General features: G+C 35.2%; 2 protein-coding genes across 3 annotated transcripts in view; both read right to left on the bottom strand.

The window, feature by feature from the left end:
* Nucleotides 1-27783, bottom strand: part of LOC142334800 (radial spoke head 10 homolog B-like) — a 170851-nt gene that overhangs the window by 77242 nt on the left and 65826 nt on the right. The window lies entirely within an intron of this gene.
* On the bottom strand, nucleotides 809-27783 carry LOC142334797 (uncharacterized). The gene is made up of 10 exons (XM_075383107.1): nucleotides 27096-27783; nucleotides 21169-21366; nucleotides 20282-20413; nucleotides 18141-18272; nucleotides 17712-17816; nucleotides 14325-14453; nucleotides 13756-13914; nucleotides 7465-7518; nucleotides 2141-2311; nucleotides 809-1879 (listed from the first exon to the last, which is right to left on the bottom strand). The coding sequence occupies exons 1-10, from the start codon at nucleotides 27340-27342 to the stop codon at nucleotides 1572-1574; spliced, it is 1635 nt and encodes a 544-aa protein (XP_075239222.1). The 5' UTR covers nucleotides 27343-27783; the 3' UTR covers nucleotides 809-1571.

The raw sequence follows: 27783 nt of genomic DNA, 5'->3' as shown, positions 1-27783 counted from the left end.
ACAAAATAATCAAAAAACGCAAAAATTAGCCCGATAATCAGCAAAATACATTAAAAACCTCCGAATTATCATAAAATTCATATGAATTTCCAGAAACCTTCAAACCACTACCGAAACCAGCCTAAAATTAAAACAAAATCATAACAAAACCTCTTAATCAAAATAAATGAAAAAAACTGCTTTAAAATGCCGCACGTGAACAAAAAATTTCGCTCGCTTAGAGAAAATTTTTTCACACATCAATTTCTCGCTCTCTCAAAACCAGCGGTATGAACTAAAACCACTCTCTTTTCGCTCCGCTCTTCACTTTTGTTCAGCGCCAATATCACTCCAAATTTTTTCACGCGTTTCATTTCCCGCTTCAAAAATCACTCCAATAAAATTGATTAAAAAAAGGACTTCTGCAATACTCCTCTTCGAGTCGTAAAAAAGACAGCGCCCCAATACAATTCAAATTCTTTGAATTGTAAAAAACCAAGAGAAGGCCAATAATAGCCCCAGCTATTGCTGTGTGGCTATTAAAAGCGAAATAATACGCCCATGCTCGATATTGGACAAAATTACAATTTGCCCAGAAATATGCTCCCGGAGAAAACCCAATTCTGTTCCTCGAATATGTAGTGTTTGATCCGAATACATACACAATATATATTGAACAGAATGAATTCAATTGTGGAAATCAATACAAGATCGTAACAAAACTGGGAACCTGGTATCATGAACACACAAAAATCTTCGTATGCAATAACCCCCAAACGCACCCTATTTTGGCTTCAAGCGAGAAAAAGTAAGCCTTTCTGATTTAAAATTTCCTTTGCGTAACTGTTTATTAAGAATTCACAACTTGGTCTGTAATTAGTAACATTAATGGCTTGGGTTTAATTAGTTTAAGCACGTCCAGACAATGACTACATAGAAACCATTTGACTGAAAAATTTGACAAGTTATTAAAAGCACCAGGGATCTTTTCCGTTTGACCCCCTCCCCCAAGTAAGTTATGCTCCCCCCAATTACAGAGCACGTGTCATTACATAGTAAATCATAATGTAAAAAAATATGGCACGTGCTTCTGGGGTGGGCGGGGGGGGGGTAGCGCATATAATAGGCACCCACTAAGATTGGGTAGGGGGCACAAACGGAAAATATCCAGCACCAGAAAACAGAAATACTTTTTCATATTTGAGTAAAAATTTAAATAATCAGAAGGTATTTTAATTCATTAAGTACAACTTACAAAAATAACCCACTTCCCAACTATTTTGTACAGCAATATACTAATAATTTACAATAGAGTTCCAAAATTTACACCATCACCAGCTCTCTAGTTTGTAATGTAATAATAGTTTAGCAAAAAAAACACTATGAAAGATATGGCTGTGAAGTATTCAAATCTGATCCGAAGTAATAAGCACTATTTTACAGTGTGATTGACTATATCTGAATGTAGCTTGGTTTAATGATTGACGCTTTCGTGAAGCTTCTGAGGTCATTTTATTTCCCCAATCCACTTATCTAGAGCCACAGTTGTACAAGTTTGATGTGAAAAAATAGAGTACAAAAGAGAAGTATTCTCAAGTGTACATTCCATTTACAATCTCATCGTCTGTCAGAAACTCTCCGACTGTGGGAGGTGGTCCATCATAGACCATCTTGCGCAGCTTCTTAGGACCGGTCTTTGAATTGACGTAACATCTGAACCCGATCATGATGACCATCAAGAGAGATATCATGCTGCCCGCAAATAAGGGAATCAAGGCTTCCAATTTGTAAGCTGTATTGAGGTTGGAACTTCCATGTGTTGATATGAGACCTCTATGAGCACTGTTGTAGGGTGCAATGGTGTGCTGTTGGTTGTTCGTGTTGAAGTATTTCACTCCATCTAAAAAGAACACATTTCAGATATTCACTGTAAGATTAACATTGACAAGCGGTACAACATTAACAAATCCTTATAAGCACTCGATCGATTAACCAATTTTAAAATTCAGCCCTTTAATGTATAATTCTTGACTATTAAAAAACAAGAGCCACTATAAACAGATATCAATACATCGGCCTACTCTCAAATACGATCATTCTTGAAATATCCAAGATCCAAAGTATAAATAAACGCAAACAATCTGTAACGGTTCTAATATACCTTGGTTGGCACAAGTACGAATGCATTCTTCGTTTGTCTTGAAATTGTTATCGTTAGGATTACATCCTCCGAAGATGAAAGCGACACAGGCCTTTGTCTCTTTGTCGTAGAAGAACCTCGGAATTGCAGCCCTACATGGTCCCACGCGTTGTGGCTGCTCACACTGAGGAACTGAAAAGGATCATTCTAAATCGTAAACACATCTCATAAGACTCCACAATAGAACCAAAGGTTCGTAATTTCTGGAAAAGTAAACAAGTTAAACCAAACTTATTATACATTAAAAAAATTAACATCCTTTTGGCTTGACATTCAGGATTGAGATTACTTATTACAACTCATGTCATACGGATAAAAAACAATCTTGAATAACCAATTACACAAAAGCAATGAAAATGATAGGTTCATTACAGCTCTAACCCAGTGACCTCCAACTATACCCGTCCTATGTCCTTCAGTTAGTGCGTGTAGAAGTTATTTTTAGAGTGAGGCCTCATGCGTGATACAATTGGTTTTGTTTGCAGTTACGAGAGCTTATACGTTGCAAAACAATTACATTTGATGACAAGTGAAAATCTCAGATTAAAGATTACCCTAAAACATTTCAAAAAATTTTGAACGTGTACTTCCTGATCTCACATTAGAGCAAACTCGTGTCAGTAATTTAACTTACGAGTTAGTGACCCTGGAAGTCAAATTCTTAAAGAAGTATGTCAAACGTGAACAAATTACTTTATTCGCTTTTATCTCAAAAGCGGAAACAAACCAATCTGTTCCTAAACATAACAGGAAGACTCCATAATTCATTCCGAACAAACGTTAACAAAGTCAAAGCCACCTACTCAATTAAACAAACTTCTATTTAATTTTCAACAACAAATCTAAAACAAAAGCGCAATTTCCTTTTTTTGAAGAAATGATCAAAAATCACACTTTCAAAATCGTTATATTTATTGTTCAGACCCACTTTAGCGGGGGAGGAACTATATATTCAAATGTGTTTTTTTTCAGTCAAATTTGGCCGATAGATATATTCATCATAGATGGTTGTGAGTAGTATCATTAGAAAGCCCATTGCGTAGAATATAAAATTAAGATTTTTTTCGAACTTTATATTTCTACGGAGTTATCGAGGTTTAAAGTTTTGTAAACATTTGCCTGATTTTCGTTGTTTTTGTTCACATTTTTTGCGTTTTTTTGCTAATTTTAATGAGAAAAATGCTAAATTGTTAACGACAGTGTTGTTGGTTTTCCTTCTAAAGGAAGATGAGTATTGTTGAACTGTTTGATCCAATTTTTCGGCTAAAGTTTTGCTAAATTTTTCAAAATTGAGACTTTTTTTAAAAAACGCTTCTTTAGTCCGCTTGAATTCTTTAGACACAGTCTTCGTCTCCACAGAGGGATGATTTTTGCGCTTCCTTTGAGAATGCTCTTGAATTAAAAATGTAATCGGTTTTTTGAAAAACTAACTAGATAATTATCCAAAGTGCATCATATATTTTTGATATTGATTTTTTGTCAAATTATCCATTTCCAGAACACTCGGAAATTAGGTGTTCCTAAGGGAAGAACAGCAAAAGCAAGACTAGCTTTGGTCTGATCATGATTTTTCAAAGTTCAAAAAAAATTGCACTGCAATCAGTGGCCGTCTTCTTTTAAGAATAATTTCGCATTCTTTGTTTTTTAAGCTGATTACAGAATAGAAAAACTCAAATCAAGGCATACTAATATACAGGTCCAATTGGTTCCTAGAGAGTTCACAATTTCGCAACCGGAACATAATATAGCGAGAGGTCAACTAAGGAAAACAACACGGCCTCCGATAGTTATTAGTACGTTACTTTTGCAAAACAACTTATATGCAAGAAAAACAACCCCTAGAAAACCGATCGTTACTCTTGTAAGGAAACATGCGAACCAGTCAATGAAAATTTCACAAAAAGCCTAAAAAACAACCGCTTATTTTCAAAGCATCAAACAAACTTGGGGTTGAAAATAGAAAAAGCAATCTGAATGTCATTTTAACAAAAAAAATTTAAATCGTAAAACAAGGCCGGACAAGTCCTGATATACATTTCAACGAATTTTCATTGACTAAACAAAAATAGACCAAGAGGGGACTATGACTTGATTGGGAAAACCAAACCATTTAAAAAAAACTTCGAAAAAATAAAAAAAAACTGTTAAAATCAAAGCGAAAATGCCGCATGTGAAGAAACAAACACAAGCGAGGTAGGAAATTTCGTTCATACACCGTTTTCTCACTCCACTTAAAAATAATAATGAAAGAATTCACGTTGCCAAACCAACCGCTTTCTCGCTCCACTTCCCGTTGCGGCATGAGAAAAATCATTGGTTTAATTTCACTTCAAAAATCATGAAAAGGTGAGGACACTTCTTAAAAAAACATGGTCGGAAGAAATCCGAAAATGACACGGAGAAAATTGACCATCCTAAATGACATAATGATTATCCAACTTAAAAACAGTACTCACATTTACAATAGCATGAAAATAACATGAAATTGAACAATGAAAATGTATATGACCAGAAACGATAAATCACCTAATAAAAATTTAAAAGTTCCAACTCCAAAACACCTATCGGCAAAAGACCATCCAACATGGGACATAGTTTCTATTCTTTAAACGACTAAGAATTGACGGAAGGTCAAAAACAAAAAATATTGTCTGCGAAAATTCATTGTCTGCGTTTATAAATTTTCAATAAAACGAGAACAGAGAGCCAAAAAGGTAGATTGGAGCAAACAGAATTGACAGGCAAGTTCTGAAAACAGAACATAAACCGACAAATGTCGGAAGAATTGCTCTTGAGCGACAGGCGAGGCAATTTAATTCAGGGGCTGTAGTCTAGATCAAATTATGGGTGCAAAAAACTTTTCCTCCTCCGGGATTCGAACCACTGCCCTCCCGATCCACAGCCACAACTACTAACCACTGCGCTACAGCTCACATACCTCACTTATTCTGCAACCGAATTTATATTAGCTTTACTTCGGAGCAATAGAGATCACTCAAAATTGAAGAACAAAAGCGTGAAAAAATCACTTGAGAAGTCAAAGAATGTTCAAGAAGAAAAGCGCAAAACTGTCAAGCGAAAAATTTGCATAAAAAAAGACACACACGTTTACAATAATTGCTATGAACTGCGTTGAAGAGCAATTAAACAGGCAAGTTCAAATAGGCTAAGAAACTTATCAAGATTGGAAAAAAACGAAAAATTGCAAAAATTTAATAACAATGTATTTAAATTTCTCGGTTTATTGTCACTTTTTCTCTAAAAAACATTTAATACCAATAACATAGCCAGCAGATTGCCGGAATAGCTGCGAAAGAATAGACATGCGTGCCATATAATAGAGATAGAAACAGATACAGATCTAAATTGAAAAAAATCGACGCCGCTCAAAAAACTAAGTAAAAAACATTCAGCGATAAATTAATAAAGCTTGTTGAAATTCATTTCGCAGAAGCCTCTTATTAGGGACCTTAACTGCACAAATGAGTACCTTTGACCTTAAACAAATTCAAACTAAACTTAAGTTTTAAAGTGCAAAGTCATTTTATTGAGTGAGGTAAGTCAAGTATGATCAAAATCTAATCACGCAAATAACCTAAAAATTTTGCTATAGAAGAAGAATAAGAAATGACGTCACGAGCGCAAATGCCGTTAGTGAGAGGAAGAAGTCATTCAGAAAATTTGACTTTATCAGCTTTGCTGTGTGAACAAATGTAAAACGAAAAAAGAGCGTCAGACGACGAAACAAAAAACATAGCAGGACAAGTCCTGACGTACAATTCAAAGAATTTTCATTGACTAAACAGAAAAACTAGACCTAGAATGAACTATGAGTGAAATGCGAAAACCATTTTAGAAAAAATCAGATAAAAAAATAAGAAAAAAAAAACAGACAATCAATGTCAAAATGCCGCATGTGAACCAAAAAAACCACTAGCGATATGAAAAATTAATTCAAACAAAAAACTAGGTCTAGAATGAGCTGTGAATAGATTGAGAAAACCATTTAGAAAAAAATCCGATCCAAAAAATCGAAAAAAACAGTAAAAATCAGAGTGAAATTGCCGCATGTGAACAAAAAACCACTACCGAGAATCCGAATTTTTGTTCAAACACCGTTTTCTCACTCTACTTCAAAATTAGAGCGAAAAAAATTCACGCCGCAAAACCACTCGCTTTTTCGCTTCATTTCCTGTTTCGGCGTGCCAAAATCACTACTCCAATTTGACTTCAAAAATCATGAAAATGTGTGAACAGATCTTAAAAAAAAAAGACAGCGCCCCAATACAATTCAAATTCTTTGAATTGTAAAAAAACCAAGAGCACCGCAATATAGCTTCGCTCAGCTTACAGCTTCGCAGCTATAAAAACTGTTATCACTTGGTATCTTATAAGCGTCTATTCAAATCCTACACAAAGCAATAAAACAAAACAGCTGAAAAACACGCCAATTGATTTAAAAACTCATATTAATTGCCTAAATAATGAATAAAGTGTCCAGATAGAACTGTTTTTAATTTTGTCACATTAAAGAAGTAAAAATTTCCATTATAATCAATGCTCTAGAAGTGATTGGTTTTGCTACGTATCCTTTTAACGTTTTTGAAATTTTATAGAAATTTTAAATTCAACCATTTCGTGCAATCCAACTATAAAAACCTCTGCAGATTAGGTGCATAAACTTAATTACCATTAAATCCATCCTGGCAAAAAATGGAATCCATTGACGTGAAAAATAGACAGCGTATAAACTCTTTAAAACTATTCCACGTGCACCCCTCCATGAGAATCATACGGACAAAAATCTACATTGTCAAATTTGAGATCAGTTTCGAAATCCTAAGACATGTGGACAATTTTGTCTTCATAACTATGTGTGAATGAACTAATGCTTGTTTTTGTACTGGTAAGGGTTTATATAGCTTATAAAGTAGTGGGACGAAACATTACAATTGATAAATACCTTTATATGGGAGTAAAACACTGATTATAGGTCATATTATCCCACTGGATGAAAAAAAAACATTTCCCAAATCGCCACCACATTACGGTTAATTGTAACAAATCCTCATTCTGTTGAACTCACTTTGCTTTAACTTCGCGTAATCGGTAGAGTTCATGCATCATAACACTGGCTACAGCCATTCTACAAATCTACCAGTGGCAATAATTCCCTTCATTAGTTGGAAGCCACGTAATAAATCATCAACGACTGAATAGATAATTCAGAAAAACCAACATTTTTAAATTCAGAAAAACAGCTTAACAATAACTTAAACACTAACCAGAAGATGTTTCCTCGAAAGGTCCCTGGATCGCTGGATCAGATCCGTCGTCATCTGAAATGAAAAAGAACCACAATAACATCTTCATACATAGCCCCCATATTATCGGAAATAGCCGCCGTTAACACCATTGACGCCCATGGTGTTAGATAAAAATTAACACCCAAGTAAAAGATAAAAATTAACAGTAAAAGATAAAAATTAAAAGCATTATTAAGTTTAATACTCATGCCAACTAGCAGTCGCTCTAATAACTCCGACAACCTAATTCTCTGACTTAATGACCGGGCTTTATCTGTTCATCTCGTTTTTTAAATTTAATTGCACCTTTGTCCTTGACCGTATTCACTATACTGCGTAATTCAATGAGTAAATGGAGTTAAAATCCAACGTGATTGTCGTAACTTAAAACGTGGTCGAATGGTAAGAACATTTTTTTTAAAAACAGGATAACGCCTAAACAATAGCCTTTCAGAGGCTGATGGCGGCCATTAATCAAACATTATTGCTTCTATAAATCAATCAATTCTACGCGGAAGAGACTGATGAGGGTACTAGTTAAAAAAAGTTAGCCAAAAGCTTGGCGGAAAAATCCGCGTTTGCTACCCATGACTTCAGTTCAAGCAGAAAAAAGGAAGAACAGACAAAAGATCAATAAAATGAGTCTCTAAAAAAGAATTATCAATGCTATTGGGGTCTGAATGGATAGTTATGAGGATTTCAATACTCCACTTTGCGAGAAAAATGTAATTAATTTGCACGAGTCCAAAGACAACGCGTAAATTGGCAAACTCAAGCAACGATTTTTACATCAATTTGTTAATTTTCCGTCATTTAAAAACCTAAATTTAACTTAAAATAGAGTGGAACCAGAAAATATCAACCAGACAGGCTAAAAACAATTTAACTTTATTAGGACTCAAAATCTAGAAAATACCGTCCCAGGAAGTATTTAAAACAACCGCGTTAGTTTCATCTAAACGTCTCTTAATTGCCAAAAAAGTCGAACTGGCTGCAAACACGTGCTAGATGATATTAGAGTCTTGTAAATAAAAATTTACATTAAAAAATCAAACATAAAAAGTGCTTTGAAAATGCCACATGTGCACAAAACAAACGTAACCAATTAGCAACCACTTAGGTTAGATACAAACAATTTTGTTGAAGAAACTTCTTATAGAGATCTGGTCCTTGAATATTGCATAACAGTTTCTCAACAAGGAAACTGCAATGAAATGTTGGCAGAACTCAATAGAAATTTTATGGAAATACTCGTGAAACACGCACCAACAGAGATAAAAAGTTTCCAAAAACTCCTTCAGACAAACCATGGATGACAAAAGAAATTAAAAAGTTAGTTGCTGAGAAACTTAGACAATCTAATGATTACAAACTGACACAAGGTGCTGATTCGTTTGCGTCATTTAAAAAGTATCGCAACCTTGTAAACAAAAAATTAGAGAAAATCAATATTCAGAGAAATTATAAAATTGAATCCTTAAAAAGAAAAATGGAATAGCAGTTATCACTAAAACAGATGAAAATGGTCAACAAATGAAAGGCAAACGTTGATCTAACACTTAACATAGTTTTGATTGAAATTGGCATCAACATAGGGCAGGTTGTCCCATTGAACGTTGAAAACAGCAAAATTTTGACGACTTCAACTTTAGACTTTTTACTTTGATGGAAGTAAATAAAGCAATTCACAACCTAAACGACAAAGCACCAGGCCAAATACATCGATGGGCATTGAAATCTGGAAAAAAAGCTATTGAAACACATCTAGAGATTTTTCAACGATTGTAATCAAGAGAAAGTTTTTTCAAGCGCTTCTAGAGCATGCACACATCACACCAATTCAAATTAAAGTATCTCTTTCTTTTTTGACTAATTACCGCCCTATTTCCGTATTACCAACTATTTTTTGCAAAGTTTTTGAAAGAATTTTAATCAATCAGTCAGTACAGTATTTTGAAAAATGAGCATTAAAAAGAGCAATTCGGCTTCCAAGCTAGAAATTGTCAACTGATGTTGTGCTTTACTTTATTGAGCGAAATATGGAAGATTACTACGACAAAAGAGCTGTATTCTTGGATCATGCAAAAAATTTTAATTCAAAATCAAAAAATTTTTCAAGTCAGCTGGAAATTTTAATCTCCCTCAATCAAATTTTCTTTCTGAAATCTTTTCGAACAAATTGAACACAATGCGTAAAAATCGGTAAAAACTTATCACAGAAAATAACTGTTAACCAACGTGTTCTACAAGGCACAGCGCTACGACCTCTCATTCTTGTTAAACGTCAACGATTTTCGGCAAACCATGGGAGTGAAAATAACGCTGTTCATTTTGCGGATGAAACTAGTATTATTTGCAAGTTTGATAGTTCTAAAAATTATTGATTAAAAAATGAAAACAAAATAAACAGACAAAAACCTAGAGAGAATCAACTCACGTTAATTGCCGATAAAACAGTTATTATTCTTCAAGGTCACACCACAGCAAATCCAGAACTTTCATTTAAAGGTGAGTAATTAAATCAGCGCATGAGTGTCGTTATCTAGGAGTACAATTCGATTTAAACCTGACCTTTGAAAACGACCCAAACCTATTTTTAAGTAAAATGGTTAATGCTATTCGTTCTTTTTATCTTGTTGGAAAATCATTTCCTTTAAAACTAAGAATTGATATTTTAATATCATTCTGTTGACTCATCTTCCTTTCAAAGCTATATTCCTTCAACCTCTTACAGCAAATACGCAAATCAACAGGGGAATAAAAGTTTGTCATTCAGGACAAAAACATCATCACTACACTGATCTCATTAAAGATCATATCTTGATAGCCCCATTGTTCAAAGCCTGCTTAATAAACTTCAAACAGATATCAGACACTGGGGAACATATGAAAACTTTCAAAATTTCTACTAGTCGCTTAAAAGCCGGATAGAGCAAATCAAATTATAAAGAACGAGAACAAAAACAAAGTGGAGTAGCAAAACTTTGATTATGGAAAGCGTTGAAAAATGAAACAACTAGCCCTCTTCAGTAAAAAAAAATTGAAGCAGTAAAACTTGTTTTAGAAATGATCTTACTGAGTTTTAACTATTTTTACTTATGAGGACAAACAGCCACAATTTTAAGATTAATTTCTACTGAAGCAAGAAAATTAAATCATGCTGTCTGCAAATACCTAATAAATAGCCCTAGATTGCATTTTAAAGTCTCAAATGCAGAGAACGGCAAAATCCAATAAACCGAATAATGTCGGAAGAAGTGCTCTTGAACGACAGGCGAGGCAATTCAGGGGCTTTAAACCAGATAAATGTTTCTTTAAGGGTGCAAAAAAAAGTTTACCAGGCCGGGATTCCAACCGCTGACCTCCCGCGCCCTGACCAGAAGTACTGCCCACTCGGCTATCAAGCCCTTCCTCTTTCTTTGCTGCAATCGATTTTATTTTAGCAACAAGCTTTACTTCAGAGTGAGAGCAAAAGAGATCACTTAAACATGAAGAACGAAAGCTTGAAAAATTCATTTGAGAAGTCAAAGAATGTTCTAGAAGAAAAGCCCAAAATGGTAAATAAAGCAATTCACAACCTAAACGACAAAGCACCAGGCCAAATACATCGATGGGCATTGAAATCTGGAAAAAAAGCTATTGAAACACATCTAGAGATTTTTCAACGATTGTAATCAAGAGAAAGTTTTTTCAAGCGCTTCTAGAGCATGCACACATCACACCAATTCAAATTAAAGTATCTCTTTCTTTTTTGACTAATTACCGCCCTATTTCCGTATTACCAACTATTTTTTGCAAAGTTTTTGAAAGAATTTTAATCAATCAGTCAGTACAGTATTTTGAAAAATGAGCATTAAAAAGAGCAATTCGGCTTCCAAGCTAGAAATTGTCAACTGATGTTGTGCTTTACTTTATTGAGCGAAATATGGAAGATTACTACGACAAAAGAGCTGTATTCTTGGATCATGCAAAAAATTTTAATTCAAAATCAAAAAATTTTTCAAGTCAGCTGGAAATTTTAATCTCCCTCAATCAAATTTTCTTTCTGAAATCTTTTCGAACAAATTGAACACAATGCGTAAAAATGGGTAAAAACTTATCACAGAAAATAACTGTTAACCAACGTGTTCTACAAGGCACAGCGCTACGACCTCTCATTCTTGTTAAACGTCAACGATTTTCGGCAAACCATGGGAGTGAAAATAACGCTGTTCATTTTGCGGATGAAACTAGTATTATTTGCAAGTTTGATAGTTCTAAAAATTATTGATTAAAAAATGAAAACAAAATAAACAGACAAAAACCTAGAGAGAATCAACTCACGTTAATTAACGATAAAACAGTTATTATTCTTCAAGGTCACACCACAGCAAATCCAGAACTTTCATTTAAAGGTGAGTAATTAAATCAGCGCATGAGTGTCGTTATCTAGGAGTACAATTCGATTTAAACCTGACCTTTGAAAACGACCCAAACCTATTTTTAAGTAAAATGGTTAATGCTATTCGTTCTTTTTATCTTGTTGGAAAATCATTTCCTTTAAAACTAAGAATTGATATTTTAATATCATTCTGTTGACTCATCTTCCTTTCAAAGCTATATTCCTTCAACCTCTTACAGCAAATACGCAAATCAACAGGGGAATAAAAGTTTGTCATTCAGGACAAAAACATCATCACTACACTGATCTCATTAAAGATCATATCTTGATAGCCCCATTGTTCAAAGCCTGCTTAATAAACTTCAAACAGATATCAGACACTGGGGAACATATGAAAACTTTCAAAATTTCTACTAGTCGCTTAAAAGCCGGATAGAGCAAATCAAATTATAAAGAACGAGAACAAAAACAAAGTGGAGTAGCAAAACTTTGATTATGGAAAGCGTTGAAAAATGAAACAACTAGCCCTCTTCAGTAAAAAAAATTTGAAGCAGTAAAACTTGTTTTAGAAATGATCTTACTGAGTTTTAACTATTTTTACTTATGAGGACAAACAGCCACAATTTTAAGATTAATTTCTACTGAAGCAAGAAAATTAAATCATGCTGTCTGCAAATACCTAATAAATAGCCCTAGATTGCATTTTAAAGTCTCAAATGCAGAGAACGGCAAAATCCAATAAACCGAATAATGTCGGAAGAAGTGCTCTTGAACGACAGGCGAGGCAATTCAGGGGCTTTAAACCAGATAAATGTTTCTTTAAGGGTGCAAAAAAAAGTTTACCAGGCCGGGATTCCAACCGCTGACCTCCCGCGCCCTGACCAGAAGTACTGCCCACTCGGCTATCAAGCCCTTCCTCTTTCTTTGCTGCAATCGATTTTATTTTAGCAACAAGCTTTACTTCAGAGTGAGAGCAAAAGAGATCACTTAAACATGAAGAACGAAAGCTTGAAAAATTCATTTGAGAAGTCAAAGAATGTTCTAGAAGAAAAGCCCAAAATGGTGAAGCAAAAAATTTGCAAAAAAAGACCAACACGTTTACAATAATTGCTATGAACTTCGTTCAAGAGCAATTAAACAACCAGTGGTTGACATTTGAGAGAAAACCTTCCTTGACACAAACTAAAGTTAGCGTAAGTGAATAAATTAACAAAAAATTTTACACTTTTTTCTCGACCTGCCAACTTATGCGCACCAAATCCACTCTTTCTATCTTTCCCCTTTTCTTTCGAGCAGATTGACCAAAACTCTTTGTTTTCACGTGGGGCATTAACTTTAACGTCCTTTTTCACTGACACCGGTCGATTAAAAAGCAAGCAAAACATCACCATGACTCCTTTTCGAGTTGTAAAAACCAAAAGTACCACAGTATACCTTTTCTTAGCTCAGAGACGTAAAGCTGTAATAAATGGAATGATACCACCCCTTTTAGGGTGCAGGCATATTTTGCGGGAAAGACGGCCTATTCAGATAATTGTCACAAGCTTCAAATTTGCAGCGCCAATGTTCGCTTCAGTTGATCGCAGTATTAGACTCGTACTATGGGCCGTTTTCAAGATATGCGAACGTCACATTCACCTCAGACTATTAATTTAAAACATGCTCAACTGATTGCCGGAATTGATTCCCAGAATCCCGATTAGGATAAAAAGAACAGAGGAAAATGAAAATAATTGATTTGCGTACAAAAACATTTATAGTGCGCTATTTTGATTTCATTGCATAGTCAGACAAACTCTTTAAATTTAACTTTTTTTTCAAAAAAATTCAAAATTTAAATTGTTCTATTAACTTGTTCAAAAACGCAGAAGATCAAATTCAATTCTCACTTGGGCTGGCGGGAAAACTGAATGGATCAGATTCATGTTCTGTGGGTTTTGCCTTGCCCACCACCACCACCTCTCCGTCCTTTCTTTTCTGTGTCTCCACTTCTGCCTCTGCAGTAGATGCATTTTCTTCCTCAGATGTCGAGGGGTTTGCTTCGTGTTCTGAAAACATAAAATTAACTGTTGTACTGTTTTTTTATACACTGGGGTAATTGCAGCACGTGAAATGCGCGTCAAGCTGAAGCGGACGAAGAGAAGAAGAGAGACCACCGAACATTCTTGAACCAGTTGTCTGTAAGTGATGAAAACGGTGTCTATATGAAGACACTGGCAACAATAGGAACCACCTTCTCATACACAACTAGTGACGCTCTCAAAAACAGAGCGTGACAAGAGAACAAGTAAAACGCAGCCTAAATTGGGCATGTCTGTTACCAACTTTTCCAAGGACAACAAAGAGAGTCTGCACAACAATATACAAAAGCAAACAGATGGAAGGAGTCCTTGAAGCTGCTTACAAGTTCTAGACACAACACATCACTTATTCGATATACAACACTCAATCTATTCACGTGATGGCCGACTGGCTGTGTAGTGTTTAGTGCTCTGTAGAGACTCCACTCCCATGAAATCTAATCCCTTGGAATTTTTATCAACTACTTTTACTTTGACTCTTCTCGTCAACACCGGCAGCGAAGTGCCTGAAAAAACAACAGGTTAAATGTTAACCCAATCCGATTTAAGAAGCCACTACTTATGAAGGTATCTAGCACGTTTTCGGACAAATTACCCCGATGCAAAAAGGGCAACCGTCCGATTTACCCAAAAATAGAGTTAAAAAGTGTCAGAACACTCAAGATATTCACAATGTGTCTAAACCAACATATTACATATTTGTTTACTAAAGCAAATTTGTTTACTTTTGCATATTGGGTTATTTGACAAAGCCAAAATGTCAAGCAGACAAGCTATACTGTTGACAACGGCAGAGCTAGCTGAGCAAGTATGAAATTCAATTGAAATGTTTTGACTTGAAACAATGGATAAGATATTGAATCAAAATCAAAATCTCACTTATTGATCTTAGATTGCATTGTTCCGATCGTTTCTTTAGTGGGTGGGCGGATACTCTGCTTAATTATTTGTAACTGTTTTTTTCTGTTCAGTCAGTTTAACCTCTCAACATAATAAGCGCAGAGATGAGAGTTGTTAGAGGTAGCGTTAGAAAGCACATTAAGTGTAGATCATTAGGTGTAGTCTCAGATGCACTAACAAATCTGTGTACAAAAATTCTTTCAACACGACGAATTTTTAAGCTAGTTATTGTCGAGGACGAAAATTTTCAGAAACGTTGGCATTAAGATGGATGGATCATTGTATGGGGATTTTAAATAGAGTAGTGTTCTAGATTTTTTACGAGAAGATTACTCAGACCACCTTGAAAACAAGGTTCTTGATTTTATAATGCCTTAAAAGGTTTAGGATCTTTTCTGTTTTGACCCCCCCCCCGTCCTATATAACCAGACCAGTCTATTCGCATCCCCCATATATGTATTTTCGGTCCTTATAGATCCCTTATTTTAGTCATAATAAATGCACGGTAGGGGCACACGATTAGATAGATGTATTTGTGTTTCCGGCTGTCAAAAAAATAGTCATAAGCTATTCCTATGAAACAGTCGCAAAAATAGCAAAAACAAGCATTATTCTTTGTCTGCTTCTAATATAAGCAACGTTAAATTACCGTATGTCTTAATTTCAAAACTTCGCTGCATAATTAAATCGTGAATGCCGTTCAGCAAACCGAATTCAAATAAGCAGTTGCTATTAAAGGCATTTTAAGCGTGTAATTTGATCTCATGTTCAATTTTAAAAGTTTTTATCGCGCCGCACGATTAGGCATCGCTACGGCCCACACAGTGTGGCCAAATGACCAAAAACAAAATCTTTTAATTAAACTTGCTCAATACCATATATAATTCTACTGGCCACAAAATTTCATCTTAAGTTCACTTTGGCATCAAAAGTTCACTTTCCAACTAAAATTCTTTTTAATAACTCAATGTAAACTTCACTTTTTTAAAAAAGTTGTCTCAAATTTTGCTCGTAATCAGACCTTAAATTCGAATTAAATCCACTTTTATTCATTTCATCAAATTTTTGACAATTTTAATTCCATAAAACTTTGAACAATTTGCGAATTGCTACGGAAGTTATTTAAAATCTCATTTAGATATAACAATTACTGCTTCATATGCGCAGTTTTTAATGGTTCTAAAGGTACAAAATTTGTAAACAATTTCCACGTTGAACTTTGACCGGAAAATGTTTTTTTCCCTAAAAACTGGATCGTTAGGGTCGTAGGAGATTAGGCAATAACTCGATTAGGCGCAAAGTCAATTAGGTTCACGAGAAATATTGGATAGTTTTTCAACTCGCGCAGATCAGAGTCAAACAAGAAACAGCAGACCAGGTACAGGTTTAAACAGAGAGAAGTGAAGAAAGCCACAACCTAAAACAAAATGAGCCTTTCCTATGATAGTGTTCCTGCCAACTTTATCGCCATCCAATTTATAACACCTTACCATGGTAATTAAACGATTGTTAAGGGCTACCATAATTTTGTGAAAAACCCAGAACAAAATCCCACTTTGTATTATCATTCAGAGGTAAGAGTGCTTTTTAGCCTTTAGGGGGAAACTTTCAATTGTTTTTGAATTCATTTCTCGCGTCTCGGTAATATCCGGGCAAAAGATCTAGGCAAAGGGAAAGAAAGAGTGGAAAAAATCATTGCACATGTTAAAAAGTTCACAATATCAACATGGACAAAAATGTTGGCGTAATTGAGAGATCACACTAAACTTAGAAGCTGCAAATGCTCATTTTTTGAAAATGACTGCTTTGGCAAGCGGTTATAAGTAACAGAAAATTGTCTGGGATCCTTAAGTACTTCACAACGTCAGGGATTTGAAGTAACGCCTTTTAGTGCTATATTTGGTATTCGCCTAATGTCCACAAACTTGGGTTCGAAATTTTTGCATATTGGCTACAAAATTCCTTTCGCCTTATATATCCTCCCCTGTTCACTCCTGGCTAAACTTCTTTTACTTTTTCTTTTCTTATACAACAAATGAAATAAGTTCAATTCTCTTCAAACAGACCTCAGTTCTCGAAAAGCAGAACGTTTGTAATAATCTGAACGAAAATTTTTGACGATAGGCAATTTATTTTTTTTCTGTTCTTTATATATATATTTCTGTTGTTTGAGTTTAACTATCAAGTCAGCTTTCGTAAAATCTGTTACTTTAGTTTCGAAGAAAATAGTAATTCAACAATTAGAAGCACCGCAAAGCAGAATTGAAGCAATATATTAACACTTAATGCTACTGGTTTTTGTAAAAAGAATCGAGTGTATGTTTTTCATAACACTTTTGAGAAAAATGAACATTTTGTTCGAAACGTACACTTTGAGGATTTTGAGGACAAGATTGACAATAGCATCAAATAGCCCAAAACATTTTCCAATTTTTTTATTGATTAGTTTGAAATGATTAAAAAATCTAACGTTCTCAATATCCATATTATCGGCAAAAGCTAGGTTGCAATTTGTTTTCTTAATCTTAATTAGTAATGCGAGGAGCTTTTATACAACTTGTTTACCTTGTTTACAAATTTTTCTGATTTATATCAAATTGACAAGTTGTTTATAAGTGCAGTCGTGAGAAAATTTATTAAATTTACTGGCGGAAATATATCTTTTGCAACGAATGTTGCCTGACTAGTCAAAAAACGAGGATGAGATGGATCGGAACATCATATGCATACGCACATTACTGCTTGTTTCCTTGTTCACATTATATTTTAAAAATTAGGTTTTAGCAAGCTTAAGAATATATATTTTAACCTCCCTTTACAAAGCTTAAAGAGCTTAGTTTAATTTACGGACGAAGATTAATTACTTGAAGACACACTTCTTTCCACCACTTGTGATTTCTTCGATTGAGTTTCCATTACAGTGACAGGCGGCGATACATACATCCTAGAGACGTTTCGAGTTGTAGTGTCTAAAATATCACGCACTTGACTAGACGACTCAGAACAAAATCAAGGCAGCAAATCAAAAGCAGCTTTGCATTCCAGAGCTGCCAAAAATTCCCAATTCACAAAAGGTAGATGATGGCCCAGTTATTTTGTCACTAAATTTCGCTCACAAAACAAAAGAAAAGAGCACAAACACTTCAATAACTTCTCGAAAAGTAGGGAAAAGTAAAAGTTTGTGAAAATGTACGCAATTAATGTAGAACCTTTATCGATGTTAAACAATTAAATTTTTCCAGCCCTGGCAGGTGTGGAATTATTGTTCTTAAAAGAAGGTAGATAACATTTACTTGATCGTGCAGGGGTCCGATTGCTGTTAAGAAGCGATCTACCACTAAGTCGTGCAGCCATATTCGTAAGTTTAATGGCACCTTCCTTCCATGACTTTAACTTTTTGGCTGCAACGTGTGCATTCGAATGACCTGGTTAAACAGTTCAACATCACAATTCAACATCCTCTTTCATAACAACACTGAGAAGCTCATCCATTCAAAATGTCACCCCCTTTCACAAACCACTAGAAAGCGCTTGCAAGAAATGTTACCTATTTTATGTCAATACTGTCGTAACCTTAATTAAGAAAGAACTTCACCCAACTGGGCGTTTACCCAGACAGTTCCGACCCGTATGCACTATGCATGATTTTAAAATCAGTATTAAAATCAAAGCCCTCAAATTCAGATTCCCCAAGTGGCCTGCTGCTAGCCTCAGATATAAATTTAATAAAAGCCAACAATGAAGTTGGTCTTTCAAAAAAAGATCAGACCGTGTCAGAAATAGCTGCAATAATTCTGCAGACACGTAGTCTCAAAATACAAACTAAAAGATTGATACAAAAAAACCAACGCCTCTATATGCTAATATTTTGTCTAGTACTTGCAAATATAAGTCTTTAAATAATATTTTGAAGAAATCAGGTTACTTATACAAACACAAGAACCAAAGGGTAAAAACTCTTCTTGCCCTATTAATAGGCTGTTCTTCACCATAAAATCAACTGCAGAGTTCCTTCAACCTTAAAGAAAAGTATTTTGTACTAAAACATCCAAAACAAGCCAAATGGACAAAAAAGGCTTAAAACAGTTAGCTGCATGCAATATTTTGCCGAAATTAAAGTCATTAAGTCATTGACTCAACACATGAACCGAAAATTTCTCTATCTTAGCAAAAACTTGTGCAACGCAGCAGTTTTACTCACTTTAATTTTAGGTGAAATTCAGTTGAACAAAGAAACAATCGAACAAAAGTTGAATTTTAGGAGAACTAAAAGTAGACGTCGTTAAAGTCAAAAATCAAGTTCTCATCGGAAAACAACCATTCTCTGCCCGCCCAAAACAACAAAAGTAGTGATAAAAAGGGGGTATGTCGCACACTTTTAGACACATTCGACCAAACTCATTTAGCACAAAATCCCACTACCAACGGGATTCGAATCCACGTCCGCAGGAATCATTTTCTCACGCCCGTTTTTCTGAGGTGTCAAAAATTGTTCTAATTTGGTCCCAAGGTTGATTTGATTCATTAAAATTGGGAACTCCTAACTGGAGGACAATAAGCATAATACTAATAACAGTTAGCGGTAGACTTCAAGAAACATTGATAAATTAATGCAAACTTCATAACATCCGACAAATTATACCCAGAAAAGAATAATAGATAATTACCAGAAGCGAAATGGAGCCAAAAAGTACGAGGTTAAAAAGACCATGTTTAAAAAAAGAAATATTCATATCGGCAATGTTGAACATACGAAATAAAAAACATATTGGCCCAGCTTCCAGTCAACAAAAAACGCTGAGAGCCATTCGAAACACTGAAGTGTTTTGTAAAAAAATAAGCATGGAAACGTAAAAAAATGCAACTCAAAAACTACATTTCATTGAACATCGAACAATAATTAACTGTAAAAAATAGTCTATTATGAAACACCCAAACTTCGAATAGCCGACGGGGTGCAAAAAGCTGACAGCAATAAAACAAAATGAAGTCCAAAGAATTAAACTAGAAAAATTGGACAGAAGACAGCCAAAATTTGATTTAGCATACAGACAGTTTAATGAAAAAATCCACTAAACAAAAAACTCCATATTTTACTAGGAATGATTGGTTAACAACTTTAAAAATCCTCATTTAAAACTGGAAAAAACAGTAAACACAAGTAAAATTGCGGCATATGGACAAAAACCACAATCTAGAAAGAAAATGTTTGTTCAAACATCCTTTTCTCACTCTACTTCAAAATTTCGTAAAAACCAAGAGAAGGCCAATGATAGCTCCGCTCAGCTATCGCGGCTATTAACAAAACATTTGAGCATATAGGTCCTCCACTCTGACTTGAGTTGGGCCCCATCCACACTTCCAAGCAGCAACCAATGCATTCTAGCACAAAAAGTGAGTACTTAGGAAGACAACATCGAAGGCAAATAATTACTCGCAGCAGTCTCAGTCACTATTGACTTTTTTCTCGCTCGAGCAGACGAATTTCGTTTTTTCTCCGTCAGATTAACCTTCGCTGGAACTTTTCTCACAAGGGTTTTAGCAGAACTGCTCATGTTCGACACACCTACAAAATCAAACTTTGCCATTAGACCCAATTCTTTACTTCTAATTGGAACACATCGCTGAAAGTTGGAATAAACAGCAGCAAAAATAAGGCAGCAGCTAAACCTATCAAAATAATGGAACAAAGATCTCAAAATTGGAAATTCGATTTGATAGCAGATCTTCTTATTGGTTTCAAACGGAGATCACAATGATATAAAAGAAGACAAAAGCTGTCTATGAAACATCCAGTCAGCTTATAGCTGCAAACAGATAATCTGTTTTTTTTCTGCCTCTATTTAAACCTCTGCTACACACTTCATGCTGCAATGGCCTGCACTTTTTTTATTACATCTGTAATGTCTAGTGCTTCAAAAAATATTAGTACTGCACGGTAATCATCGCAATCGCGAATCAACAATGTGATTATGTTTTGAAACAACTCTCTTTGTTGTTACAACAATTGCATAGCTTAAGCCAAACTGCAGTCTATCTCAATATAGCAACAGTGGCGAGAAGAGTGATGGAAAAGAATTTCGCTGCTGTTTCAGATTTTTATAGTGTTCATCCGAGCTAATATGTTATTCCATAGTTAAGGTATACAACTTTTGTTATCGCAACAAGTTGATCAAAAGTAGTCTAATCCCATAGCTGAGTTTGGTCTCAGCTTTCAGACTTTGATAGTATTCATTGCGCAACATGCTTCTTCATCGACAAATTATGCAACGGTTGGTTGCAATCACAAGGATAGTTGATTACCTCAAAACTGACCCTTACCTTGAGCATCAGATGCGTTCTCTTTCACATGGACTCGTTCTGTGTTTTGAGACCTCTGCAGAATGATAGTGTCGCCCCCTCCCTTCCCACTTCTCTTACTGTCCTCGCTCGATATGAAATAGCAGTTCTCTGCGTTCTCCCCGCAATCCATTAGCAGACACTGATTTTCATCGGCTTTGTAGATGATGATGTTGCAATCTTAAATAAAACACAAATTTAATTGACGCAATTCAAGGATTAAATGCCTAATTTTCATGACAACTTCCAAGTCTCCCAGTGTATAAGAGTTCAAACTGTTTTAATCACATCTGCTCTGTTTTTTTACTGATCCGGACAATCAGGAGAAAGAGACTTCCCCAGTGATGAGCAAATCTTGCGAGCTGATTCTAAACTTATATTCTTGCAATTTATAAATCTTTTCAAAATAAGAATCAAGATTCTAGTGCTAAAAAAGTAAGTTTGGAACAAACTAATGATATTTGCATATATTTCACAATTTAAATCCATAAAAAAGTTCAGCATTTATTCAAAATCTACCAGGATTTTGAATTCTGGTTCTTCAAATCAAAAGTTACTTGCTTTTGCCCTCATTTGCCCCCCCCACACTTATTTAGTGCATAGTATTTGCATAGTGCGCATGTGCTATATTAACTTCGTGATTTAATAGTATCGGCAAGTCTTGTATAACTGGTGGCATAACGTAATGGGAAGTAGTAGCAGAAAACTTTAAAGCTAAAGTCTATTTCGCAATAAAATAATCAATTACTTAAACAAAATGAAGGATCTTCACGGGGATTAACGAAAAGCGAGGTTACAGAGCTCGCCAAGCATTTGTCCCTTTTTGCTCATTTCTCAGTACGTTACTAAGTTTTAGAAAACGATAAAAAATTTTCACCTCAAACACGTTCGTAGACTCAACAAACATCTATAACCTTCAAGAGAAAACCCATCCCTGCATTCTTTGGGGGAAAATTCTTCAAATCACTTGAAACAATTAAGGAGCTCTTGTACGATGTTACAATTCTTTAAATTGGAAATTTCAAAATGTCCTGAATTTGACAACTTCAATCACAACAAGCATCCTCAAAGATCCTTAAATTAAAGGGAGCAATAGTTTATTTCATTACAGGCATGAGCATAACAAGTTGTAAGCTCAATGGGATCTTTTCCGTTTTTTCCGTAGGGGTGCAAAAAATAAGCCGGTGAAGGGCGGCGTCATTGTTTGGCAATCTTCAAGAGCCTAAAAGCCCTTTTATACGTTTCCTAAAGTCCTTCGTTCATTGTAATTTCACTATTGCTTTTAAAATTCGCGGCTAAAATTTTTCCGGATGCACTCTACAGATGGAGTGCACAATATTAACATTTTTAATTTGTTGGGTTCATTTCAAAGAGCAAAAGAGCTAAGGACAACTAAGAAAAAAACAAAGCACTAGCCAGATTATAACTAAAAAACTATCCAAAATTTCAGTAATCTATAAAGTTGCGGCCAATCAAACCAGAAGTGACAATTCTTGCTGTAAGTACAAATCAATTCAAAGAAGCAATTAAATTGCAAAGAAAAAAAAAGCGCTCACAAATATCCACCGACACATGGTCCATACTCAGTTGAACAAATACAGTAAGCAACTAGGTAAACCTCTCCCAAAGATAGCCGAACAAAAGTTGCCACGAGTCACTATTATTATGATACAATTGCAAACTAGGGTACCAGATAAAAACGGCAATAAGCGCCTGTATCCCGCCAAAATTACCCGCAAATTGCTGCTCTGTGCGGTACCTACAACAAAAATATTTCAAAGAAGCAAGAAAGGACGGTTTCGTATTATTAAGTTGAAAACGGCAGAAAAATTTTTAAAAAATGGAGAAAAATCGAAAGCACACCTAAATATGAATTCTTATCAACTTTTTCGGCTGGACTGCTATCAACTTTTCTGGACCGCAGGAATATATATGCATCAGAAAACCTTCATTAAAACATTCTTCCCCACACCAGACATGGCAATGAAACATCCAAATATGAGACCAGAAAAAAAATAGATTCACAATTCCAATCAGATATCATTCCGATTGCAACAGATGCACATTACAACTATTGAAAATTATTTCCAGTAACGGACTCTGTTTGTTTTTCGCTACCAAAATAAAACAAAACGACTTATGACGGAAGAATTGCACTCAAACGACAGGCGGCGAGGAAAACATTTGCCCCCACCGGAATCCGAACCACTGACCTCGCGATCCTAAACCAAATGCACTGACCACTCGGCTATCAGGCCTTTGTTTTTGCTGAGCTGCAACCGATTTTATGATAGCAACAAGCTTTACACTTTCCAGTTTCCTACCCTATTTAAGGATTCTTGCTTCTAAGGCGTAAGAAATCGTGCGCATCCTCATTTTCTAGCCAGAAATGACTAAAGCCCCTATAATTTTGTAGTGGGCATGATAGATTTTTTTTCGGTATTTAATATTAGAAAGGTGCGGTATAATCGTTTCCGATTGTTTATCATTATAACCATCCTTCCAATCCTCTTGGAAGAACTTTTCCTCAGCACAGGCCATAACATTCTTGTACTCTTCAGTTCCATAAAATAAGAGCAAGCGCATCAACGTCATTCTCCCGCGGATAAAAACTGAACCAATTTGAACAGAGACTCTGGTTGTTTCATTGTTCCAACTCTCAAACTAATTTCTTTGTTAGGTCATTTAGGCTGGATACAAACGTTGTATCAATAAAAACTCTTTAAAAACTGAATTGCTAATTTCACGCTTCTTCTACGCTTGTCTGGAAATAGCGTTTAAAAGATATATAGAGTAAAACATAAACCGACTTATGTCGGAAGAATTGCTTGAACGACAGCCGGGACACTTTACCCCCACGGGATTCGAACCACTGACCTCACAATCATTAACCAGAGCCACTTCCCACTTGGCTATCAGGCCCTACTTTTTGTTACGCTGCAACTGATTTTATATTAGCAACAAGCTTTACTTTGGAGTGAGAGCAATACAGTTCACTCAAAACTCAAGAACGAAGCGTGAAAGTCACTTGAGAAGTCAATGAATGTTCTAGAAGAAAAGCGCGAAATGGTTAAGCGAAAAATTTGCATTAAAAAAAGGACTAACACGTTTACAAAAATCGCTATGAACTTCGTTCACGAGCAATTAAACATATCGACAATTAAAAAGCAGGAGCAGAAATACGAAACAAGGCAATGCTGATGGAAAGTTTCCCTTGGCTGTCTTTATAGAGCACCTTCAGTTTAGTCAATTGAATAAGAAAATATAAGCCACTTATTTTCACTCCCACACAAACTGCCAAAAAGAAAGATTTCCTCATTTTGAAAATTATTTAGAACAAGATTAAAGAGCACCGTTTGTCAAACTGAATGTTAGGCCAAAGCTATTCTCAATAGATCTCTCAAAAGAGACAGCAATTGATTTGAAGACAATAATCAAATTTCACTTTCTTCGTTAAAAAAATTAATATTTCCGCTATTACTCCAAGAAAACAATAGACGACAACGTCTTTCCTTTTCAGTTGAGCGCAACTCTTTCATGAACTTGAGAAGCCATTTTAAAAGTCACTCTAAATATTCTAAAAAAAACCTATATAATTGAAAACAAGTTCAGATTGAGCCAACTCGATCCGTCTGAAACCTTCAGTCTTTCAAGGCATATCAAACACTTTGCAAATAAAAAGAGAAAAATTTATGAGTTAAAAATAAAAACCAGAGAAACAAGAAAAATAAAAACACTACTTTTGAAAATCAGTTTTTGCCTTTTATTTAAAAAAATGTAAGAACCATATTGTCGTGCGTATTGATCTATCTCTACTCTACAGGGGCTATGCACTGGCATAGCTCTGAGTCGGTTCTAACGTAGCAACAGACTTGATTTACGACTGCGAGCAATTCAAGCCACTCAAAAACCATCAAGAGTGAAACAGTAACTTGAAAAGTCAAATCGAAAGAACTTGAAAAGTCATAATCAAATTTTGAATTAAAACAAAAGTTTATAAAAATTTCGTTCGAGAGCAATTAATAAACTTTACTTAACTAAAGCAATTCCGCAAACGCTTTAGCTTCACCCTCACGCTAGTACGTCGCTACAAGTTGAAAAAAACTTTTTTTCATTAATTCGAGGGTTGAAATTGAAAAGAAAGTAGATCTGCAATGTTAGCATGTGAAAAGCTCTAGGTCACAAGACGGTTAGTGTAAACGATACAAGAAGGCTGGTTTTTTCTACCTTGTTTTCCACATATGCCCACATTCCGTGATTTTGACGGAATCACAACAATACTATTACAGGGAAGCATGCATTTTTCACACAATATCGGCAAAAAATACGACTCAGTTCCTGGAATACGCCAGCAATCAGCACAACAATAAATAAGTTAGAATTTTCACGAGCATCATCAGCATCCAAATTTAGTTATAATTGAGAGTGACACCTAATTATAGTGTCTATCACTTCTCGGAACAAAGATTGTAGGATTGGTACTATAACCACTCACTTATAGCAACAGACTTAAAACGATAAAGGACAATATTAACACCGCTATCATTGTAGTTCTAGCATGGATGCTCGGCAGCTGCTACCAAACCTTGATACAGAAAAATAAAACAAGATGGCGTATGTACGTAGCACAGTATATTCCAACATACCTCCCAGAGTTGCAAAACCAACCATTAAATTCTCTCAGCGGAACCGTTGGGAGTATTCGAAAGCATTTTATGTGCATTGGAGAAATGTACTTATACTGTTTGAACCAAAAAAACATGCCATCCTTTTCCTACAGACAAAAACGTAAACTCTTAAGCAAAAATAAAATTCTTAAGAAAAATAAAAACACTACTTTTGAAAATCAGTTTTTGCCTTTTATTTAAAAAAACTGTAAGAACCATACTGTCGTGCGTATTGATCTATCTCTACTCTACAGGGGCTATGCACTGGCATAGCTCAGAGTCGGTTTTAATGTAGCAACAGACTTAATTTACGACTGCGAGCAATTCATGACACTCAAAAACCATCAAGAGTGAAACAGTAACTCGAGAAGTGAAATCGAAAAAATGTCCTAGAACAAAACGGTCCAGCAAAAATTTTACATTAAACACAAGCTTACAAAAATCGCTTCAAATTTCTTCCGAGAGCAATTAATAAACTTTACTTAATTAAAGCAATTCCGCAAACGCTTTAGCTTCCACCTCAAGCTAGTACGTCGACACGAGGTGAAAAAAAATTTCATTAATTTGTGGGTTGAAATTAAAAGAAAGTAGAACTGCAATGTGAGCATGTGAAAAGTTGTGGGTCACATGACGTTTAGTGTAAACGATACAAGAAGGCTGACTTTTTCTACCTGCTTTTCCACAGAATATGGGCCACATTCCGTCATTTTGACAGAATCACACAACAATATTAGCTGCAGTTTCTGTTGTTTTTTAGCTGTTTTGCAACGTGTAATGCTTTATAACCGGATTTGTCTTAAAATGGCAGGTATTCGACTCACAGTTATACTATGTGTACTACTCATGTTCTCCGATGGTATTTTAGAAATTTTTTTGCAGTTCTCCTTATGCATCTCGAATACCTTCATTTAAAGGAAGCTGTAACATCAAACAATGTGCCTTAACATCCAAATTCAACATCAAAACGCCAGAAGTTTAGCAGGACAACATCTGCTGTTGAAAGAACTCATTCACGACATTGGTTACAACTGCATTTTAAGGCTTTTTCGTCGCCTATTTTCTCAAAACAAGACCAATAGTACAAAAAGGGAAAAAATGTAGGTTCACTTCTGTAGGTTAAAATTGAGGTGCTATACAAGGCAGTACTCGAGAGATGATTAACAGAATATGGCAAACTTCAAGTTAAGTGCATGCCTCTAAAAAGAGGTCTCTCTTAATTGATGTGATTCTTAATTAACATACCTGATTCATATCTCTCTGAACATTTGTCCTCGCATCGGAGGACCAGATCAGAGTTCTTCTTGTCACTGGATTTGATTTTGGCAATCTCTCGCCCATTCAGTTTCTTAGTCTGCTCCAGTTCAATGTCATAACCTTCGAATTTTGTGTAGACATACTTTTCATTCGACTTGTGTGCTGCCTTCTCGTTTAACACAACCGACACCCATAACCCAAACAGTAAAAACACTACACGTAGATCCAGGCCCATCGCTGCTTTTCTTTCGTCACTCAGTTTTCAAATTGTGCGGCCAATAAGAACAACAAAATAATGTCAACATAAGCTCACATAAATGGTATAGCTTAGGCTGATAACAATAACTTTGTGGCGTGAATGTTTAAAATTCGATTAGAGAAAACGTGGTTGCAAATTGGAATAGTTTTAAATGTGTTTTCAAGTCAAAGTTATGCGCAAGTGTGGAAGAGAGTCAGTGAATGGATAGGTTAACACTGGTACAAATGGTAGTGGAATTGAAGTACAGATGTTCCCAAATTAATACCGTATAAAATTATTGTCTATTGGTTGTAACTCTATTGCGTCTCAACTCAATTTCGTGCAGGATTAATATAGCTATTGATTTCCGATGCACACACAATCAAGTATGATCTCGTACAATATCCATCACATTATCTAAAGATAAGTAAAATAGAT

This window comes from Convolutriloba macropyga, chromosome 2 (assembly GCF_964194025.1).
Source record: "Convolutriloba macropyga chromosome 2, txConMacr16.3, whole genome shotgun sequence".
NCBI classification, from domain to species: domain Eukaryota; kingdom Metazoa; phylum Xenacoelomorpha; order Acoela; family Convolutidae; genus Convolutriloba; species Convolutriloba macropyga.
Note: the sequence above shows the minus strand (reverse complement) of the source record. Positions and strands in the feature narration are given on the sequence as shown.

Coding starts and splice junctions, on each gene's coding strand:
- LOC142334797 (XM_075383107.1), bottom strand. CDS start 27,342: ATGGGCCTGGATCTACGTGTAGTGTTTTTACTGTTTGGGTTATGGGTG. Junction 20,414..21,168: donor GAACGCATCTGATGCTCAAG/GTAAGGGTCAGT, acceptor TTGATTTTGTAG/GTGTGTCGAACATGAGCAGT. Junction 2,312..7,464: donor TTTCGAGGAAACATCTTCTG/GTTAGTGTTTAA, acceptor GATCCTTTTCAG/TTCCTCAGTGTGAGCAGCCA.